The 18,424-nt window shown below is 58.3% G+C and overlaps 1 protein-coding gene across 1 annotated transcript; it reads left to right on the top strand.

Moving 5' to 3' along the window:
- Positions 1-8,684: 8,684 nt before the first annotated feature.
- LOC124028900 (proline-rich extensin-like protein EPR1) lies at positions 8,685-10,351 on the top strand (the record flags this gene model as incomplete). The annotated part of the gene is made up of 1 exon (XM_046340812.1): positions 8,685-10,351. A coding segment is annotated over one exon (1,667 nt), but the record flags the coding sequence as incomplete, so codon positions are not given.
- Between the last annotated feature and the right edge of the window lie 8,073 nt (positions 10,352-18,424).

Here is an 18,424-nt window from a genome sequence, read left to right as displayed (position 1 = left end):
AGAAGCGGGGAGGGGGAGAGAGAAGCAGGGGGAGGGGAGAGAGAAGCAGAGGGAGGGGGAGGAGAGAAGCAGAGGGAGGGGGAGAGAGAGAAGCAGAGGGAGGGGGAGAGAGAGAAGCAGAGGGAGGGGGAGAGAGAGAAGCAGAGGGAGGGGGAGAGAGAAGCAGAGGGAGGGGGAGAGAGGCGAGGCAGAGGCAGAGGGAGAGAGTGAGGCAGAGGCAGAGAGCGAGGCAGAGGCAGGGGGAGAGAGCGAGGCAGAGGCAGGGGGAGAGAGCGAGGCAGAGGCAGGGGGAGAGAGCGAGGCAGAGGCAGGGGGGAGAGCGAGGCAGAGGCAGGGAGAGAGCGAGGCAGAGGCAGGGGGAGAGAGAAAGCAGAGGGAGGGGGAGAGAGAGAAGCAGAGGGAGGGGGAGAGAGAGAAGCAGAGGAGGGGGAGAGAGAGAAGCAGAGGGAGGGGGGAGAGAGAGAAGCAGAGGGAGGGGGAGAGAGAAGCAGAGGGAGGGGGAGAGAGAGAAGCAGAGGCAGGGGAGAGAAGCAGAGGCAGGGGAGAGAGCGAGGCAGAGGCAGGGGGAGAGAGCGAGGCAGAGGCAGAGGGAGAGAGTGAGGCAGAGGGAAAGTGAGGCAGAGGGAGAGAGTGAGGCAGAGGCAGAGAGCGAGGCAGAGGCAGGGGAGAGAGCGAGGCAGAGGCAGGGAGAGAGAGCGAGGCAGAGGCAGGGAGAGAGCGAGGCAGAGGCAGGGGGAGAGAGCGAGGCAGAGGCAGGGGAGAGAGAGCGAGGCAGAGGCAGGGGGGAAGGAGCGAGGCAGAGGCAGGAGAGCGAGAGCAGAGGCAGGGGGAGAGAGCGAGGCAGAGGCAGGGGGGGAGAGAGCGAGGCAGAGGCAGGGGGAGAGAGCGAGGCAGAGGCAGGGGAGAGAGCGAGGCAGGGGGAGAGGCGAGGCAGGGGGGAGAGCGAGGCAGGGGGAAGAGCGAGGCAGGGGGGAGAGAGGCAGGGGGAGAGAGCGAGGCAGGGGAGGGGGAGCGAGGCAGGGGGAGAGCGAGGCAGGGGGAGAGCGAGGCAGGGGGAGAAGCGAGGCAGGGAGAGAAGCACATGGAGGGGGAGAGAGAGAAGCACAGGGAGGGGGAGAGAGAGAAGCACAGGGAGGGGGAGAAGAGCACAGGGAGGGGGAGAGAGAGAGAGAAGCAGAGGCAGCGGGAGAGAGAGGCAGGGGGAGAGAGAGTGGGAGAGGGAAGAGGCAGAGGGAGGGGGAGAGGGAAGAGGCAGAGGGAGGGGAGAGAGAAGCAGGGGGAGGGGGAGAGATGCAAAGGAGGGGGAGAGAAGCAGGGGGAGGGGAGAGAAACAGAGGGAGAGAGAAGCAGGGGGAGGGGGAGAGAGGGCAGGGGGGAGGGAAAGAGAGAAGCAGAGGGAGGGGAGAGAGAGAAGCAGAGGAGGGGGAGAGAGAGAAGCAGGGGGAGGGGGAGAGAGAAGCAGGGGAGGGGGAGAGAGAGAAGAAGAGGGGGGAGAGAGAAGCAGAGGGAGGGGGAGAGAGAGAAGCAGAGGGAAGGGGAGAGAGAAGCAGAGGAGGGGGGAGAGAGAAGCAGAGGGAGGGGGGAGAGAGAAGCACAGGGAGGGGGAGAGAGAAGCAGAGGGAGGGGGAGAGAGAAGCACAGGGAGGGGGGAGAGAGAAGCAGAGGGAGAGAGAGTGGGAGAGGGAAGAGGCAGAGGGAGGGGAGAGAGGGAAGAGGCAGAGGGAGGGAGAGAGAAGCAGGGGGAGGGGGAGAGATGCAAAGGGAGGGGGAGAGAAGCAGGGGGAGGGGAGAGAAACAGAGGGAGAGAGAGGCAGGGGGAGGGGAGAGAGAGGCAGGGGAGGGGAAGAGAGAAGCAGAGGGAGGGGGAGAGAGAGAAGCAGAGGGAGGGGAGAGAGAGAAGCAGGGGGGAGGGGGAGAGAGAGAAGCAGGGGGAGGGGGAGAGAGAGAAGCAGAGGGGGGGAGAGAGAGAAGCAGAGGGAGGGGGAGAGAGAGAAGCAGAGGGAAGGGGAGAGAGAAGCAGAGGGAGGGGGAGAGAGAAGCAGAGGGAGGGGGAGAGAAGCACAGGGAGGGGGGAGAGAGAAGCAGAGGGAGGGGAGAGAGAAGCAGAGGGAGGGGGAGAGAGAAGCACAGGGAGGGGGAGAGAGAAGCAGAGGGAGGGGGAGAGAGAGAAGTACAGGGAGGGGGAGAGAGAAGCAGAGGGGAGGGGGAGAGAGAAGCACAGGGAGGGGAGAGAGCACAGGGAGGGGGAGAGAGAAGCACAGGGAGGGGGAGAGAGAAGCACAGGGAGGGGGGAGAGAGAAGCACAGGGAGGGGAGAGAGAAGCACAGGGAGGGGGGGAGAGAGAAGCACAGGGAGGGGAGAGAGAAGCACAGGGAGGGGGGAGAGAGAGAAGCAGAGGGAGGGAGAGAGAGAAGCAGAGGCAGCAGGAGAGAGAGGCAGGGGAGAGAGAGGCAGAGGGAGGGGAGAGAGAGTGGGAGAGGGAAGAGGCAGAGGAGGGGAGAGAAACAGAGGAGAGAGAAGCAGGGGGAGGGGGAGAGAGAGGCAGGGGAGGGAAAGAGAGAAGCAGAGGGAGGGGAAGAGAGAAGCAGGGGGAGGGGGAGAGAGAGAAGCAGAGGGAGGGGGAGAGAGAAGCAGAGGGAGGGGGAGAGAGAGAAGCAGAGGGAGGGGGAGAGAGAGAAGCAGAGGGAGGGGGAGAGAGAGAAGCAGAGGCAGGGGGAGAGAGAAGCAGAGGCAGGGGGAGAGAGCGAGGCAGAGGCAGGGGAGAGAGCGAGGCAGAGGCAGGGGGGAGAGAGCGAGGCAGAGGCAGGGGGAGAGAGCGAGGCAGAGGCAGGGGGAGAGAGCGAGGCAGAGGCAGGGGGAGAGAGCGAGGCAGAGGCAGGGGGAGAGCGAGGCAGAGGCAGGGGGAGAGCGAGGCAGAGGCAGGGGGAGAGAGCGAGGCAGAGGCAGGGGGAGAGAGCGAGGCAGAGGCAGGGGGAGAGAGCGAGGCAGGGGGAGAGAGCGAGGCAGGGGAGAGAGCGAGGCAGGGGGGAGAGCGAGGCAGGGGGAGAGCGCGAGGCAGGGGGAGAGAGCGAGGCAGGGGGAGAGAGCGAGGCAGAGGCAGGGGGAGATAGAGAGGCAGGGGGAGATAGAGGCAGGGGGAGAGAGAGGCAGGGGGAGAGAGAGGCAGGGGGAGAGAGAGAGGCAGGGAGAGAGAGAGGCAGGGGGAGAGCGAGAGAGAGAGGCAGGGGAGAGCGAGGCAGAGGCAGGGGGAGAGAGCGGAGGCAGAGGCAGGGGGGGAGAGAGCGAGGCAGAGGCAGGGGGAGAGAGCGAGGCAGAGGCAGGGGGAGAGAGCGAGGCAGAGGCAGGGGGAGAGAGCGAGGCAGAGGCAGGGGGAGAGAGCGAGGCAGAGGCAGGGGGAGAGAGCGAGGCAGAGGCAGGGGGAGAGAGAGCGAGGCAGAGGCAGGGGGAGAGAGCGAGGCAGAGAGCAGGGGGGAGAGAGCGAGGCAGAGGCAGGGAGAGAGAGCGAGGCAGAGGCAGGGGGAGAGAGCGAGGCAGGGGGAGAGAGCGAGGCAGGGGGAGAGAGAGGCAGGGGGAGAGAGAGGCAGGGGGAGAGAGAGAAGCAGAGGGAGGGGGAGAGAGCGAGGCAGAGGCAGGGGGAGAGAGCGAGGCAGAGGCAGGGGGAGAGAGCGAGGCAGAGGCAGGGGGAGAGCGAGGCAGAGGCAGGGGAGAGAGCGAGGCAGGGGGAGAGAGCGAGGCAGGGGGAGAGAGCGAGGCAGGGGGAGAGAGCGAGGCAGGGGAGAGAGCGAGGCAGGGGAGAGCGAGGCAGGGGAGAGAGCGAGGCAGGGGGAGAGCGAGGCAGGGGAGAGCGAGGCAGGGGGAGAGCGAGGCAGGGGGAGAGAGAAGCAGAGGGAGAGAGAGAAGCAGAGGGAGAGAGAGAGAAGCAGAGGGAGAGAGAGAGCAGGGGGAGAGAGAGAAGCACAGGGAGGGGGAGAAGCACAGGGAGGGGGAGAGAGAGAAGCACAGGGAGGGGAGAGAGAGAAGCACAGGGAGGGGGAGAGAGAGAAGCACAGGGAGGGAGAGAGAAGCAGAGGCAGCGGGAGAGAGAGGCAGGGGAGAGAGAGTGGGAGAGGGAAGAGGCAGAGGGAGGGAGAGAGAAGCAGGGGGGAGGGAGGATGCAAAGGGAGGGGGAGAGAGAGAAGCACAGGGAGGGGGAGAGAGAGAAGCACAGGGAGGGGGAGAGAGAGAAGCACAGGGAGGGGAGAGAGAGAAGCACAGGGAGGGGAGAGAGAGAGAAGCAGAGGCAGCGGGAGAGAGAGGCAGGGGGAGAGAGAGTGGGAGAGGGAAGAGGCAGAGGGAGGGGGAGAGGGAAGAGGCAGAGGGAGGGGAGAGGGAAGAGGCAGAGGGGGGAGAGAGAAGCAGGGGAGGGGGAGAGATGCAAAGGGAGGGGGAGAGATGCAAAGGGAGGGGGAGAGAAGCAGGGGGAGGGGGAGAGAAACAGAGGGAGAGAGAAGCAGGGGGAGGGGGAGAGAGAGGCAGGGGGAGGGGAAGAGAGAAGCAGAGGCAGGGGGAGGGGAAGAGAGAAGCAGAGGGAGGGGAGAGAGAAAGCAGAGGGAGGGGAGAGAGAGAAGCAGGGGGAGGGGGAGAGAGAGAAGCAGAGGGAGGGGGAGAGAGAGAAGCAGAGGGAGGGGGAGAGAGAGAAGCAGAGGGAGGGGGAGAGAAGCAGAGGGAGGGGGAGAGAGAAGCAGAGGGAGGGGAGAGAGAAGCACAGGGAGGGGAGAGAGAAGCAGAGGGAGGGGGAGAGAGAAGCAGAGGGAGGGGGAGAGAGAGAAGCACAGGGAGGGGGAGAGAGAAGCACAGGAGGGGGAGAGAGAAGCACAGGGAGGGGGGAGAGAGAAGCACAGGGAGGGGAGAGAGAGAAGCACAGGGAGGGGGAGAGAGAGAAGCACAGGGAGGGGAGAGAGAGAAGCAGAGGGAGGGGGAGAGAGAGAAGCAGAGGGAGGGGGAGAGAGAGAAGCAGAGGCAGCAGGAGAGAGAGGCAGGGGGAGAGAGAGGCAGAGGGAGGGGGAGAGAGAGGGAGAGGGAAGAGGCAGAGGGAGGGGAGAGAAACAGAGGGAGAGAGAAGCAGGGGGAGGGGGAGAGAGAGGCAGGGGAGGGGAAGAGAGAAGCAGAGGGAGGGGAAGAGAGAAGCAGGGGGGGGGGAGAGAGAGAAGCAGAGGGAGGGGGAGAGAGAGAAGCAGAGGGAGGGGGAGAGAGAGAAGCAGAGGCAGGGGGAGAGAGCGAGGCAGAGGCAGGGGGAGAGAGCGAGGCAGAGGCAGGGGGAGAGAGCGAGGCAGAGGCAGGGGAGAGAGCGAGGCAGAGGCAGGGGGAGAGAGCGAGGCAGGGCAGGGGGAGAGAGCGAGGCAGAGGCAGGGGGAGAGAGCGAGGCAGAGGCAGGGGGAGAGCGAGGCAGAGGAGGCAGGGGGAGAGAGCGAGGCAGAGGCAGGGGGAGAGAGCGAGGGCAGAGGCAGGGGGAGAGAGCGAGGCAGAGGCAGGGGGAGAGAGCGAGGCAGAGGCAGGGGGAGAGAGCGAGGCAGAGGCAGGGGGAGAGAGCGAGGCAGAGGCAGGGGGAGAGAGCGAGGCAGAGGCAGGGGGAGAGAGCGAGGCAGAGGCAGGGGAGAGAGCGAGGCAGGGGAGAGAGCGAGGCAGGGGGAGAGAGGGAGGCAGAGGCAGGGGGAGATAGAGAGGCAGGGGGAGAGAGAGAGGCAGGGGGAGAGAGAGAGGCAGGGGGAGAGAGAGAGGCAGGGGGAGAGAGAGAGGCAGGGGAGAGAGAGAGGCAGGGGGAGAGAGAGAGAGGGGGAGAGAGAGAGGCAGGGGAGAGAGAGGCAGGGGGAGAGAGAGGCAGGGAGAGAGAGGCAGGGGGAGAGCGAGGCAGAGGCAGGGGGAGAGAGCGAGGCAGAGGCAGGGGGAGAGAGCGAGGCAGAGGCAGGGGGAGAGAGCGAGGCAGAGGCAGGGGGAGAGAGAGGCAGGGGGAGAGAGAGGCAGGGGAGAGAGAGGCAGGGGAGAGAGAGGCAGGGGGAGAGAGCAGGGGGAGAGAGAGAAGCAGAGGGAGAGAGAGAGGCAGGGGGAGAGAGAGCAGGGGGAGAGAGAGAAGCAGAGGGAGGGGAGAGAGAAGAGAGGAGGGGAGAGAGAAGCAGAGGGAGGGGGAGAGAGAAGAGGGAGGGGGAGAGAGAAGCAGAGGAGGGGGAGAGAGAAGCAGAGGGAGGGGAGAGAGAGGCAGGGGGAGAGAGAGAGGCAGGGGGAGAGAGAGGCAGGGGGAGAGAGAGAGGCAGGGGGAGAGAGAGAGGCAGGGGAGAGAGGCAGGGGGAGAGAGAGAGGCAGGGGGAGAGAGAGAGGCAGGGGGAGAGAGAGGCAGGGGGAGAGAGAGGCAGGGGAGAGAGAGGCAGGGGGAGAGAGAGGCAGGGGGAGAGAGAGAGGCAGTGGGAGAGAGAGGGAGCGGGAGAGAGAGGCAGGGGGAGAGAGAGGCAGAGGGAAGAGGCAGAGAGAGTGGGAGAGGGAAGAGGCAGAGGGAGGGGAGAGAGAAGCAGGGGGAGGGGGAGAGACGCAAGGGAGGGAGAGAAGCAGGGGGAGGGGAGAGAAACAGAGGGAGAGAGAAGCAGGGGGAGGGGGAGAGAGAGGCAGGGGGAGGGAAGAGAGAAGCAGAGGGAGGGGAGAGAGAAGCGGGGGAGGGGGAGAGAGAAGCAGGAGGGGGAGAGAAGCAGGGGGAGGGGGAGAGAGAGAAGCAGAGGGAGGGGGAGAGAGAAGCACAGGGAGGGGAGAGAGAGAAGCACAGGGAGGGGGAGAGAGAGAAGCACAGGGAGGGGAGAGAGAGAAGCAGAGGCAGCTGGAGAGAGAGGCAGCTGGAGAGAGAGGCAGGGGGAGAGAGAGGCAGAGGCAGGGGGAGAGAGAGAGGGAGAGGGAGGGAGAGAGAAGCAGGGGGGGGGAGAGAAGCAGGGAGGGGAGAGAAGCAGGGGAGGGAGAGAAGCAGGGGGAGGGGAGAGAAGCAGGGGAGGGAGAGAAGCAGGGGGAGGGGAGAGAAGCGGGAGGGGGAGAGAGAGAAGCAGAGGGAGGGGGAGAGAGAGAAGCAGAGGGAGGGGGAGAGAGAGAAGAAGAGGGAGGGAGAGAGAGAGAAGCAGAGGGAGGGAGAGAGAGAGAAGCAGAGGGAGGAGGGGGAGAGAGAGAAGCAGAGGGAGGGGGAGAGAGAGAAGCAGAGGCAGGGGGAGAGAGAAGCAGAGGCAGGGGGAGAGAGCGAGAAGGAGGCAGGGGGAGAGAGCGAGAAGGAGGCAGGGGGAGAGAGCGAGGCAGAGGCAGGGGAGAGAGCGAGAAAGAGGCAGGGGGAGAGCGAGGCAGAGGCAGGGGAGAGCGAGGCAGAGGCAGGGGGAGAGAGCGAGGCAGAGGCAGGGGAGAGAGCGAGGCAGAGGCAGGGGGAGAGAGCGAGGCAGAGGCAGGGGGAGAGAGCGAGGCAGAGGCAGGGGGAGAGAGCGAGGCAGAGGCAGGGGAGAGAGCGAGGCAGGGGAGAGAGCGAGGCAGGGGGAGAGAGCGAGGCAGGGGAGAGAGCGAGGCAGGGGAGAGAGCGAGGCAGGGGAGAGAGCGAGGCAGGGGGAGATGGAGAGGGAGGGGAGATGGAGAGGGAGGGGGAGAGGGAGAGAAGCGGAGGGGGAGAGGAGGGGAGAGAGAGAGAAGCGGAGGCTGGGGGAGAGAGAAGCGGAGGCGGGGGAGAGAGAAGCAGGGGAGGGGAAGAGAGAAGCAGAGGGAGGGGAGAGAGAAGCAGAGGGAGGGGAGAGAGAAGCAGAGGGAGGGAGAGAGAAGCAGAGGGAGGGGAGAGAGAAGCAGAGGGAGGAGGAGAGAAGCAGAGGGAGGGAGAGAAGCAGAGGGAAGGGGAGAGAGAAGCAGAGGGAGGGGGAGAGAGAAGCAGAGGGAGGGGGAGAGAGAAGCAGAGGGAGGGGGAGAGAGAGAAGCAGAGAGGGGGAGAGGAGAGAGAGGCAGGGGGAGAGAGAGAGGCAGGGGGAGAGAGAGAGGCAGGGGAGAGACAGAGGCAGGGGGAGAGACAGAGGCAGGGGGAGAGACAGAGGCAGGGGGAGAGACAGAGAGGGAGGGGGAGAGAGGGAGGGGGAGAGAGATGCAGAGGGAGGGAGAGAGAGAAGCAGAGGGAGGGGGAGAGAGAGAAGCAGAGGGAGGGGGAGAGAGCGAGGGAGAGAGAGAGACCGAGAGAAAAAGGTCCTGTGTGACTCAGTTGGTAGAGCATAGCCCTTGCAACGCCAGGGTTGTGGGTTGGATTCCCATGGGGAAACAGTACGAATGAAAACTCACTACTGTAAGTCACGCTGGATAAGAGCCTCTGCTGAATTACTAAAATGTTAGAGTCGGCGACATGCGGAGAGACGGACTCAGGCAGAGACAGAAAGAGTCAGACTGAGGCAGGGAGACGGAGATAGAAAGAGTCAGACTGAGGCAGGGAGACGGAGATAGAAAGAGTCAGACTGAGGCAGGGAGACGGAGATAGAAAGAGTCAGACTGAGGCAGGGATGCCGAGGCAGAGAGGGATGCAGGACAATGGTTGGACTGAGATACTCCTTTTTCTGGTTTTGTGGTTTCTCTGTTTCTATGACTGGTCATTAAGTTTCTCTGGCCCCTCGACTACGGACATGTGGAGGAAGTAAAATGAAAAATAAAGAGTGAGTTTGACATAGTTCACTGTCTCCACCCTGTCTCCACCCTGTCTCCACCCTGTACCATCCTGTACCACCCTGTCTCACCCTGTACCACCCTGTCCCCACCCTGTCCCCACCCTGTCCCCACCCTGTCCCCACCCTGTCCCCACCCTGTCTCCACCCTGTCTCCACCCTGTCCCCACCCTGTCTCCACCCTGTCCCCACCCTGTCTCCACCCTGTATCACCCTGTATCACCCTGTCTCCACCCTGTCTCCACCCTGTCTCCACCCTGTCTCCACCCTGTACCACCCTGTACCACCCTGTCTCCACCCTGTCTCCACCCTGTCTCCACCCTGTCTCCACTCTGTCCCCACCCTGTCACCCTGTCCCCACCCTGTGTCACCCTGTCCCCACCCTGTGTCACCCTGTCCCCACCCTGTGTCACCCTGTCCACACCCTGTCTCACCCTGTCCACACCCTGTCTCCATCCTGTCTCCACCCTGTGTCACCCTGTCCCCACCCTGTGTCACCCTGTCCCCACCCTGTGTCACCCTGTCCCCACCCTGTGTCACCCTGTCCCCACCCTGTGTCACCCTGTCCCCACCCTGTGTCACCCTGTCCCCACCCTGTGTCACCCTGTCCCCACCCTGTGTCACCCTGTGTCACCCTGTCCCCACCCTGTCACCCTGTCCCCACCCTGTGTCACCCTGTCCCCACCCTGTGTCACCCTGTGTCACCCTGTCCCCACCCTGTCACCCTGTCCCCACCCTGTCACCCTGTCCCCACCCTGTGTCACCCTGTCCCCACCCTGTGTCACCCTGTCCCCACCCTGTGTCACCCTGTCCCCACCCTGTGTCACCCTGTCCCCACCCTGTCACCCTGTCCCCACCCTGTGTCACCCTGTCCCCACCCTGTGTCACCCTGTCCCCACCCTGTGTCACCCTGTCTCCACCCTGTGTCACCCTGTCCCCACCCTGTGTCACCCTGTCCACACCCTGTGTCACCCTGTCCACACCCTGTGTCACCCTGTCCACACCCTGTCTCCATCCTGTCTCCACCCTGTGTCACCCTGTCCCCACCCTGTGTCACCCTGTCCCCACCCTGTGTCACCCTGTCCCCACCCTGTGTCACCCTGTCCCCACCCTGTCTCCACCCTGTGTCACCCTGTGTCACCCTGTCCCCACCCTGTCACCCTGTCCCCACCCTGTGTCACCCTGTCCCCACCCTGTGTCACCCTGTCCCCACCCTGTGTCACCCTGTCCCCACCCTGTGTCACCCTGTCCCCACCCTGTGTCACCCTGTCCCCACCCTGTGTCACCCTGTCCCCACCCTGTGTCACCCTGTCCCCACCCTGTGTCACCCTGTCCCCACCCTGTGTCACCCTGTCCCCACCCTGTGTCACCCTGTCCCCACCCTGTGTCACCCTGTCCACACCCTGTGTCACCCTGTCCACACCCTGTCTCCATCCTGTCCCCACCCTGTGTCACCCTGTCCCCACCCTGTGTCACCCTGTCCCCACCCTGTGTCACCCTGTCCCCACCCTGTGTCACCCTGTCCCCACCCTGTGTCACCCTGTCCCCACCCTGTGTCACCCTGTCCACACCCTGTCTCCATCCTGTCTCCACCCTGTGTCACCCTGTCCACACCCTGTCTCCATCCTGTCTCCACCCTGTGTCACCCTGTCCCCACCCTGTCCCCACCCTGTGTCACCCTGTCCCCACCCTGTGTCACCCTGTCCCCACCCTGTGTCACCCTGTCCCCACCCTGTCCCCACCCTGTCCCTACCCTGTCCTTACCCTGTCTCCACCCTGTCCCCATCCTTTCTCCACCCTGTATCACCCTGTCCCCACCCGTCCCCACCCTGTATCACCCTGTCCCCACCCTGTATCACCCTGTCCCCACCCTGTCTCACTCTGTCCCCACCCTGTCTCCACCCTGTCCCCACCCTGTATCACTCTGTCCCCACCCTGTATCACTCTGTCCCCACCCTGTATCACTCTGTCCCCACCCTGTCCCCACCCTGTCTCCACCCTGTCTCCACCCTGTCCCCACCCTGTCTCCACCCTGTTCCATGCATAAACACCTATTTTAGGACTGACCGAACTCTTTCATATGCCTCTGGTCCATTCAGTCCATTGACAGAGAGGAATGCAACTCATTTATCATTATCTTGGGAAGACATATGCCGTCGTAATGAACAGAACAAGATAGCGTCTATAATGGTTGATCTGGGGGACACCACTAGTGTCTATAATGGTTGATCTGGGGGACACCACTAGTGTCTATAATGGTTGATCTGGGGGACACCACTAGTGTCTATAATGGTTGATCTGGGGGACACCACTAGTGTCTATAATGGTTGATCTGGGGGACACCACTAGTGTCTATAATGGTTGATCTGGGGGACACCACTAGTGTCTATAATGGTTGATCTGGGGGACACCACTAGTGTCTATAATGGTTGATCTGGGGGACACCACTAGTGTCGATAATGGTTGATCTGGGGACACCACTAGTGTCTATAATGGTTGATCTGGGGGACACCACTATGTCTATAATGGTTGATCTGGGGGACACCACTAGTGTCTATAATGGTTGATCTGGGGACACCACTAGTGTCTATAATGGTTGATCTGGGGGACACCACTAGTGTCTATAATGGTTGATCTGGGGACACCACTAGTGTCTATAATGGTTGATCTGGGGGACACCACTAGTGTCTATAATGGTTGATCTGGGGACACCACTAGTGTCTATAATGGTTGATCTGGGGGACACCACTAGTGTCTATAATTGTTGATCTGGGGACACCACTAGTGTCTATAATGGTTGATCTGGGGACACCACTAGTGTCTATAATGGTTGATCTGGGGGACACCACTAGTGTCTATAATGGTTGATCTGGGGGACACCACTAGTGTCTATAATGGTTGATCTGGGGGACACCACTAGTGTCTATAATGGTTGATCTGGGGACACCACTAGTGTCTATAATGGTTGATCTGGGGACACCACTAGTGTCTATAATGGTTGATCTGGGGACACCACTAGTGTCTATAATGGTTGATCTGGGGGACACCACTAGTGTCTATAATGTTTGATCTGGGGACACCACTAGTGTCTATAATGGTTGATCTGGGGGACACCACTAGTGTCTATAATGGTTGATCTGGGGACACCACTAGTGTCTATAATGGTTGATCTGGGGGACACCACTAGTGTCTATAATGGTTGATCTGGGGGACACCACTAGTGTCTATAATGGTTGATCTGGGGACACCACTAGTGTCTATAATGTTTGATCTGGGGGACACCACTAGTGTCTATAATGGTTGATCTGGGGGACACCACTAGTGTCTATAATGGTTGATCTGGGGGACACCACTAGTGTCTATAATGGTTGATCTGGGGACACCACTAGTGTCTATAATGGTTGATCTGGGGACACCACTAGTGTCTATAATGGTTGATCTGGGGGACACCACTAGTGTCTATAATGGTTGATCTGGGGGACACCACTAGTGTCTATAATGGTTGATCTGGGGGACACCACTAGTGTCTATAATGGTTGATCTGGGGACACCACTAGTGTCTATAATGGTTGATCTGGGGACACCACTAGTGTCTATAATGGTTGATCTGGGGGACACCACTAGTGTCTATAATGGTTGATCTGGGGGACACCACTAGTGTCTATAATGGTTGATCTGGGGACACCACTAGTGTCTATAATGGTTGATCTGGGGGACACCACTAGTGTCTATAATGGTTGATCTGGGGGACACCACTAGTGTCTATAATGGTTGATCTGGGGGACACCACTAGTGTCTATAATGGTTGATCTGGGGGACACCACTAGTGTCTATAATGGTTGATCTGGGGACACCACTAGTGTCTATAATGGTTGATCTGGGGGACACCACTAGTGTCTATAATGGTTGATCTGGGGACACCACTAGTGTCTATAATGGTTGATCTGGGGACACCACTAGTGTCTATAATGGTTGATCTGGGGGACACCACTAGTGTCTATAATGGTTGATCTGGGGACACCACTAGTGTCTATAATGGTTGATCTGGGGGACACCACTAGTGTCTATAATGGTTGATCTGGGGACACCACTAGTGTCTATAATGGTTGATCTGGGGGACACCACTAGTGTCTATAATGGTTGATCTGGGGACACCACTAGTGTCTATAATGGTTGATCTGGGGACACCACTAGTGTCTATAATGGTTGATCTGGGGGACACCACTAGTGTCTATAATGGTTGATCTGGGGGACACCACTAGTGTCTATAATGGTTGATCTGGGGGACACCACTAGTGTCTATAATGGTTGATCTGGGGGACACCACTAGTGTCTATAATGGTTGATCTGGGGACACCACTAGTGTCTATAATGGTTGATCTGGGGGACACCACTAGTGTCTATAATGGTTGATCTGGGGACACCACTAGTGTCTATAATGGTTGATCTGGGGGACACCACTAGTGTCTATAATGGTTGATCTGGGGACACCACTAGTGTCTATAATGGTTGATCTGGGGACACCACTAGTGTCTATAATGGTTGATCTGGGGACACCACTAGTGTCTATAATGGTTGATCTGGGGACACCACTAGTGTCTATAATGGTTGATCTGGGGGACACCACTAGTGTCTATAATGGTTGATCTGGGGACACCACTAGTGTCTATAATGGTTGATCTGGGGGACACCACTAGTGTCTATAATGGTTGATCTGGGGACACCACTAGTGTCTATAATGGTTGATCTGGGGGACACCACTAGTGTCTATAATGGTTGATCTGGGGGACACCACTAGTGTCTATAATGATTGATCTGGGGGACACCACTAGTGTCTATAATGGTTGATCTGGGGACACCACTTGTGTCTATAATGGTTGATCTGGGGGACACCACTAGTGTCTATAATGGTTGATCTGGGGGACACCACTAGTGTCTATAATGGTTGATCTGGGGGACACCACTAGTGTCTATAATGGTTGATCTGGGGGACACCACTAGTGTCTATAATGGTTGATCTGGGGGACATCACTAGTGTCTATAATGGTTGATCTGGGGGACACCACTAGTGTCTATAATGGTTGATCTGGGGACACCACTAGTGTCTATAATGGTTGATCTGGGGGACACCACTAGTGTCTATAATGGTTGATCTGGGGGACACCACTAGTGTCTAATGGTTGATCTGGGGACACCACTAGTGTCTATAATGGTTGATCTGGGGGACACCACTAGTGTCTATAATGGTTGATCTGGGGACACCACTAGTGTCTATAATGGTTGATCTGGGGGACACCACTAGTGTCTATAATGGTTGATCTGGGGGACACCACTAGTGTCTAATGGTTGATCTGGGGACACCACTAGTGTCTATAATGGTTGATCTGGGGGACACCACTAGTGTCTAATGGTTGATCTGGGGGACACCACTAGTGTCTATAATGGTTGATCTGGGGACACCACTAGTGTCTATAATGGTTGATCTGGGGACACCACTAGTGTCTATAATGGTTGATCTGGGGGACACCACTAGTGTCTATAATGGTTGATCTGCCCTCCTCTGCCCTGCCCTCCTCTCTTCTGCCCTTCTCTCCTCTCCTCTGCCCTCCTCTCTTCTGCCCTCTTCTCCTCTGCCCTCCTCTCTTCTGCCCTCTTCTCCTCTGCCCTGCCCTCCTCTGCCCTGCCCTCCTCTGCCCTGCCCTCCTCTGCCCTGCCCTCCTCTCTTCTGCCCTTCTCTCCTCTCCTCTGCCCTCCTCTCTTCTGCCCTCTTCTCCTCTGCCCTCCTCTCTTCTGCCCTCTTCTCCTCTGCCCTCCTCTCCTCTGCCCTCCTCTCTTCTGCCCTTCTCTCCTCTCCTCTGCCCTCCTCTCTTCTGCCCTTCTCTCCTCTACTCTGCCCTCCTCTTCTGCCCTTCTCTCCTCTCCTCTGCCCTCCTCTCCTCTCCTCTGCCCTCCTCTCTTCTGCCCTTCTCTCCTCTCCTCTGCCCTCCTCTCTTCTGCCCTGCCCTCCTCTCTTCTGCCCTGCCCTCCTCTCTTCTGCCCTGCCCTCCTCTCCTCTGCCCTTCTCTCCTCTCCTCTGCCCTCTTCTCCTCTGCCCTGCCCTCCTCTCTTCCGCCCTTCTCTCCTCTCTTCTGCCCTTCTCTCCTCTCCTCTGCCCTTCTCTCCTCTCCTCTGCCCTGCCCTGCCCTCCTCTCCTCTGCCCTGCCCTTCTCTCCTCTGCCCTGCCCTCCTCTCTTCTGCCCTTCTCTCCTCTCCTCTGCCCTCTTCTTCTCTGCCCTCCTCTCTTCTGCCCTTCTCTCCTCTCCTCTGCACTCCTCTCCTCTGCCCTCCTCTCTTCTGCCCTCCTCTCTTCTGCCCTTCTCTCCTCTCCTCTGCCCTCCTCTCCTCTGCCCTCCTCTTCTGCCCTTCTCTCCTCTCCTCTGCCCTCCTCTCTTCTGCCCTTCTCTCCTCTCCTCTGCCCTCCTCTCTTCTGCCCTTCTCTCCTCTCCTCTGCCCTCCTCTCTTCTGCCCTTCTCTCCTCTCCTCTGCCCTCCTCTCTTCTGCCCTTCTCTCCTCTCCTCTGCCCTCCTCTCCTTTGCCCTGCCCTCCTCTCCTGTCCCCTGCCCCCTGCCCTGCCCTCCTCTCCTCTCCTCTGCCCTGCCCTGCCCTCCTCTCCTCTCCTCTGCCCTCCTCCCCTCTCCTCTCCTCTGCCCTCCTCTCCTCTCCTCTGCCCTCCTCTCCTCTACCCTCCTCTCCTCTGCTCTCCTCCCCTCTGCCCTCACCTGTTCTGGTCTCTCCTCTCTTCTGAAGAGGCTCTTCTTGTGTCCTCAGCTCTGCGCTGCTCCATCTCTTTGTTATTCAGTGATGGGGAAATGTGGAAGTAGTGTTTTTTCACACTCTGAGGTCCAAGCAGGTCTCCTTTCTCATGGGAGAGCAACACAGAGATGGTCTTGGCTGACCCTCTAAGTCTACACTTAATCCATCTGCTTTGATGGCTTATAAGACTGCTAACAGCTAGAAAAACAACTAGAGCAGTCATGCTCCTTGTGAACTGTCCGTCACGTGTTTAACATGTAACTACTATTGTAACTACTATTGTAACTACTATTGTAACTACTATTGTAACTGCTATTGTAACTGCTATTGTAACTGCTATTGTAACTACTATTGTAACTACTATTGTAACTGCTATTGTAACTACTATTGTAACTGCTATTGTAACTGCTATTGTAACTGCTATTGTAACTGCTATTGTAACTGCTATTGTAACTACTATTGTAACTGCTATTGTAACTACTATTCCCCAGGTTGTTGCTGTAAATGAGGATGTGTTCTCAGTCAACTTACCTGGTAAAATAAGGCTTAAATAGATCACATATAAGGACCACAAACAGGTATCTGCTGTCATTGGAATAACTAAGTTCAGGATGTGTCCCCTGTGTGGACTGGCTATAGGGTGGACTGGTTATAGGTTGCTAGCTGCAGGGTGGACTGGTTATAGGTTACTAGCTGCAGGGTAGACTGGTTATAGGTTGCTAGCTGCAGAGTGGACTGGTTATAGGTTACTAGCTGCAGGCTGCAGGGTGGACTGGTTATAGGTTGCTAGCTGCAGAGTGGACTGGTTATAGGTTACTAGCTGCAGGCTGCAGGGTGGACTGGTTATAGGTTGCTAGCTGCAGAGTGGACTGGTTATAGGTTACTAGCTGCAGGGTGGACTGGTTATAGGTTGCTAGCTGCAGGCTGCAGGGTGGTCTGGTTATAGGTTACTAGCTGCAGGCTGCAGGGTGGACTGGTTATAGGTTACTAGCTGCAGGGTGGACTGGTTATAGGTTACTAGCTGCAGGCTGCAGGGTGGACTGGTTATAGGTTACTAGCTGCAGGGTGGACTGGTTATAGGTTACTAGCTGCAGGGTGGACTGGTTATAGGTTACTAGCTGCAGGGTGGACTGGTTATAGGTTACTAGCTGCAGGGTGGACTGGTTATAGGTTACTAGCTGCAGGGTGGACTGGTTATAGGTTACTAGCTGCAGGGTGGACTGGTTATAGGTTACTAGCTGCAGGCTGCAGGGTGGACTGGTTATAGGTTGCACGCACGCAGGCAGGCAACAGTAACATAGACCAGTAACATGCCGCAGTGGATCCCAGGGGGATTTAGGGGGATTCATTTGGGAGGATTTTTACAGCTGTTGTCTGCACATCTAATGGCAAAAATGTACAGAGGTATTGGTGCATTTTTGGCTCTAATTGATGTGATTGACTTGCCTCAGGTATTTTCTCTCATTTCTAATCATTTCTGTGGGTTTAAGGAGGTTACAGCTTATAACAGAGTTTTCGGGAAGGAGAGAGAGAGGGAGGGAGAGAGAGAGGGAGAGGGAGAGGGAGAGGGAGGGAGAGGGAGAGAGAGGGGGAGAGAGGGGGAGAGAGAAAAGCAAGCTGAGACGTGAGTCATGACTCTGGGGTAAATATGTACCATGTTCTTCTGCTACTGCTGGCTGTCAGTTGATCTACCTGAAACACAGGACAGAACAGAGCAGCCAGTCTGCAGAACCCATTAAATAGGCTTTTATTTGACATAGATGATAGGTTCTATTCAGAGTTTTTAGAGATGCATGAGGTGTGGCGGTAGGGGTTGGGGGCATAGGGAGAGGGAGAATCAGGATGAGTTGACATGTTGACACAGCAAGGAGGGAGAATCAGGATGAGTTGACATGTTGACAGCAGGGAGGGAGAATCAGGATGAGTTGACATGTTGACACAGCAGGGAGGGAGAATCAGGATGAGTTGACAGGATGTACTGACATGTTGACACAGCAGGGAGGGAGAATCAGGATGAGTTGACATGTTGACACAGCAAGGAGGGAGAATCAGGATGAGTTGACAGGATGTAGAGACATGTTGACACAGCAGGAAGGGAGAATCAGGATGAGTTGACAGGATGTACTGACATGTTGACAGCAGGGAGGGAGAATCAGGATGTACTGACATGTTGACACAGCAGGGAGGGAGAATCAGGATGTACTGACATGTTGACACAGCAGGAAGGGAGAATCAGGATGTACTCACATGTTGACACAGCAGGGAGGGAGAATCAGGATGTAATGACATGTTGACACAGCAGGAAGGGAGAATCAGGATGTACTCACATGTTGACACAGCAGGGAGGGAGAATCAGGATGTACTGGCATGTTGACACAGCAGGGAGAGAGAATCAGGATGAGTTGACAGGATGTACTCACATGTTGACACAGCAGGGAGGGAGAATCAGGATGAGTTGACAGGATGTACTCACATGTTGACACAGCAGGGAGAGAGGGAATCAGGATGAGTTGACATGTTGACACAGCAGGGAGGGAGAATCAGGATGTACTGGCATGTTGACACAGCAGGGAGGGAGAATCAGGATGTACTGACATGTTGACACAGCAAGGAGGGAGAATCAGGATGTACTGGCATGTTGACACAGCAGGAAGGGAGAATCAGGATGTACTGACATGTTGACACAGCAGGGAGGGAGAATCAGGATGTACTGGCATGTTGACACAGCAGGGAGGGAGAATCAGGATGTACTGACATGTTGACAGCAGGGAGGGAGAATCAGGATGTACTGACATGTTGACACAGCAGGGAGGGAGAATCAGGATGAGTTGACAGGATGTACTGACATGTTGACACAGCAGGGAGGGAGAATCAGGATGAGTTGACAGGATGTACTGACATGTTGACACAGCAGGGAGGAGAATCAGGATGAGTTGACAGGATGTACTGACATG

The sequence above is a fragment of the Oncorhynchus gorbuscha genome, unplaced genomic scaffold (assembly GCF_021184085.1).
Source record: "Oncorhynchus gorbuscha isolate QuinsamMale2020 ecotype Even-year unplaced genomic scaffold, OgorEven_v1.0 Un_scaffold_4987, whole genome shotgun sequence".
Classification (NCBI taxonomy): domain Eukaryota; kingdom Metazoa; phylum Chordata; class Actinopteri; order Salmoniformes; family Salmonidae; genus Oncorhynchus; species Oncorhynchus gorbuscha.
Note: the sequence above shows the minus strand (reverse complement) of the source record. Positions and strands in the feature narration are given on the sequence as shown.